The sequence below is a fragment of the Neomonachus schauinslandi genome, chromosome 14 (assembly GCF_002201575.2).
Source record: "Neomonachus schauinslandi chromosome 14, ASM220157v2, whole genome shotgun sequence".
Lineage (NCBI taxonomy): Eukaryota > Metazoa > Chordata > Mammalia > Carnivora > Phocidae > Neomonachus > Neomonachus schauinslandi.
In genome coordinates, this window is record NC_058416.1 from 67599489 (window position 1) to 67600821 (window position 1333).

The 1333-nt window shown below is 58.8% G+C and overlaps 1 gene segment (V, D, J or C); it reads right to left on the reverse strand.

Annotated features, from left to right (window-relative positions):
• LOC110578362 overlaps window positions 1-1333 on the reverse strand; it is a 13828-nt gene that overhangs the window by 9161 nt on the left and 3334 nt on the right. The window contains 1 exon segment of the V gene segment in view: window positions 4-93. Coding sequence covers window positions 4-93 — 90 coding nt within the window.

A 1333-nucleotide genomic window follows, 5' to 3' on the forward strand; every position in this document is an offset into this window, starting at 1 on the left:
CACTGACGAGGCACACCAGGGTGGCCTTGTTGGCGCCGAGTTCCTCATAGAATGACAGGAAGAGCATGACCAAGGGCGCGGACTTGGGCTGATCTGTGTGGACAGAGGAGAGAGTGGAGAGATGCAGGGAGAGTCCCGGTGTTGGGCAGCCCTTCCCTTATCTACAGCTTCTGTGACTGTTCCCATGGTGGCCATGTTTGTTCACCCAGGGGATCCTCCTTACCACTCCAGCCCTGGACAGCAAGCAGCCCCCCCATGCTCCCAGCAGCTCTTCCATGTCACCTCTCCCAGATGTGTGAGAGGTGCATCTGCAGCCTCAGTTTCCTCCTCAGCCCCGCATCTGGGCCCCATATCACTTCATTCTTCTGGATCCAGGTGCTTCCCCTGTGAACTGGAGTCCCCTACCCAGCCTGCCAGGACAACTCTGACGGTATGTATGGAGGTCCCGAGCCCTGCACCCAGTGGGGCAAGGAGCCCCTGTTCCCCTCAGGAATAGCTCTGTCCCTGCCTCCTGGGAAGGCTGGGTACTCCAAGGCTCTGCCATCTCCCACATCTCTCCTGCCCTGACCACAGGACCCTTCACTTCTGCAGCCTTCTTGGGGCTACTCCCCACAGACGACAGGCAGGGTGGCCCCATGGCCACCTCAGCACTTCTGATGATTCCTGACTTTAAGGGGCAGCTGTGTAGCTCTGAGCCCCCACTCACTTCCCACTTTGTCATCTTCTGAGTCTAAAGTACCCTTTGAGGAAGGCAGGAGGCCACCCCTTGGAGAGGTGAGACACCTGGGGATTATAGGGCTCCAGGGACAAGTAAGACTCTGCCCCATGGTACCTGCTCCCTTCTGACCAACATCCTGGGAGGGCTGTGTTTCTGGTCACCTTGCCCTGCATTGCTCGTGTCTCTGTCTCCATGTCCCCACGGCCTAGCAGAGGCCCTCAGCACTTCCGCCTAGAGCAAACCAGACTGTTCTGTCCCCCTCCCATGGGCCTCCCCTTTGGCTGCCCCTCTGTGTGCCCAGAGGCTGGGCTCACAGCTCCAGCCATGTCCCCAGCCTCCTGTGTGGTCCTCCTAGCCTGGATGGGCATCAAGCCCGCAGCCAAGACCCCAAGGGACTCTCTAAGACTACCCCAGTGCCCCTAGTCAGAACCAGCCTCAGACCCCACACAGGTGTCTGCCCTGGAAGAAGGGAAGGAGCCTCCATTTTTGGATCACCCGCCCCCAGCCTAGGGCCCTGGAATCTGGACACATTCAATCGTCAGATTCTAAAGGTAAATACTTGTACCATTGGGGTCCTTCCTGCTGGTTTCCCCGAGACCAATCCACTTCCCCCAG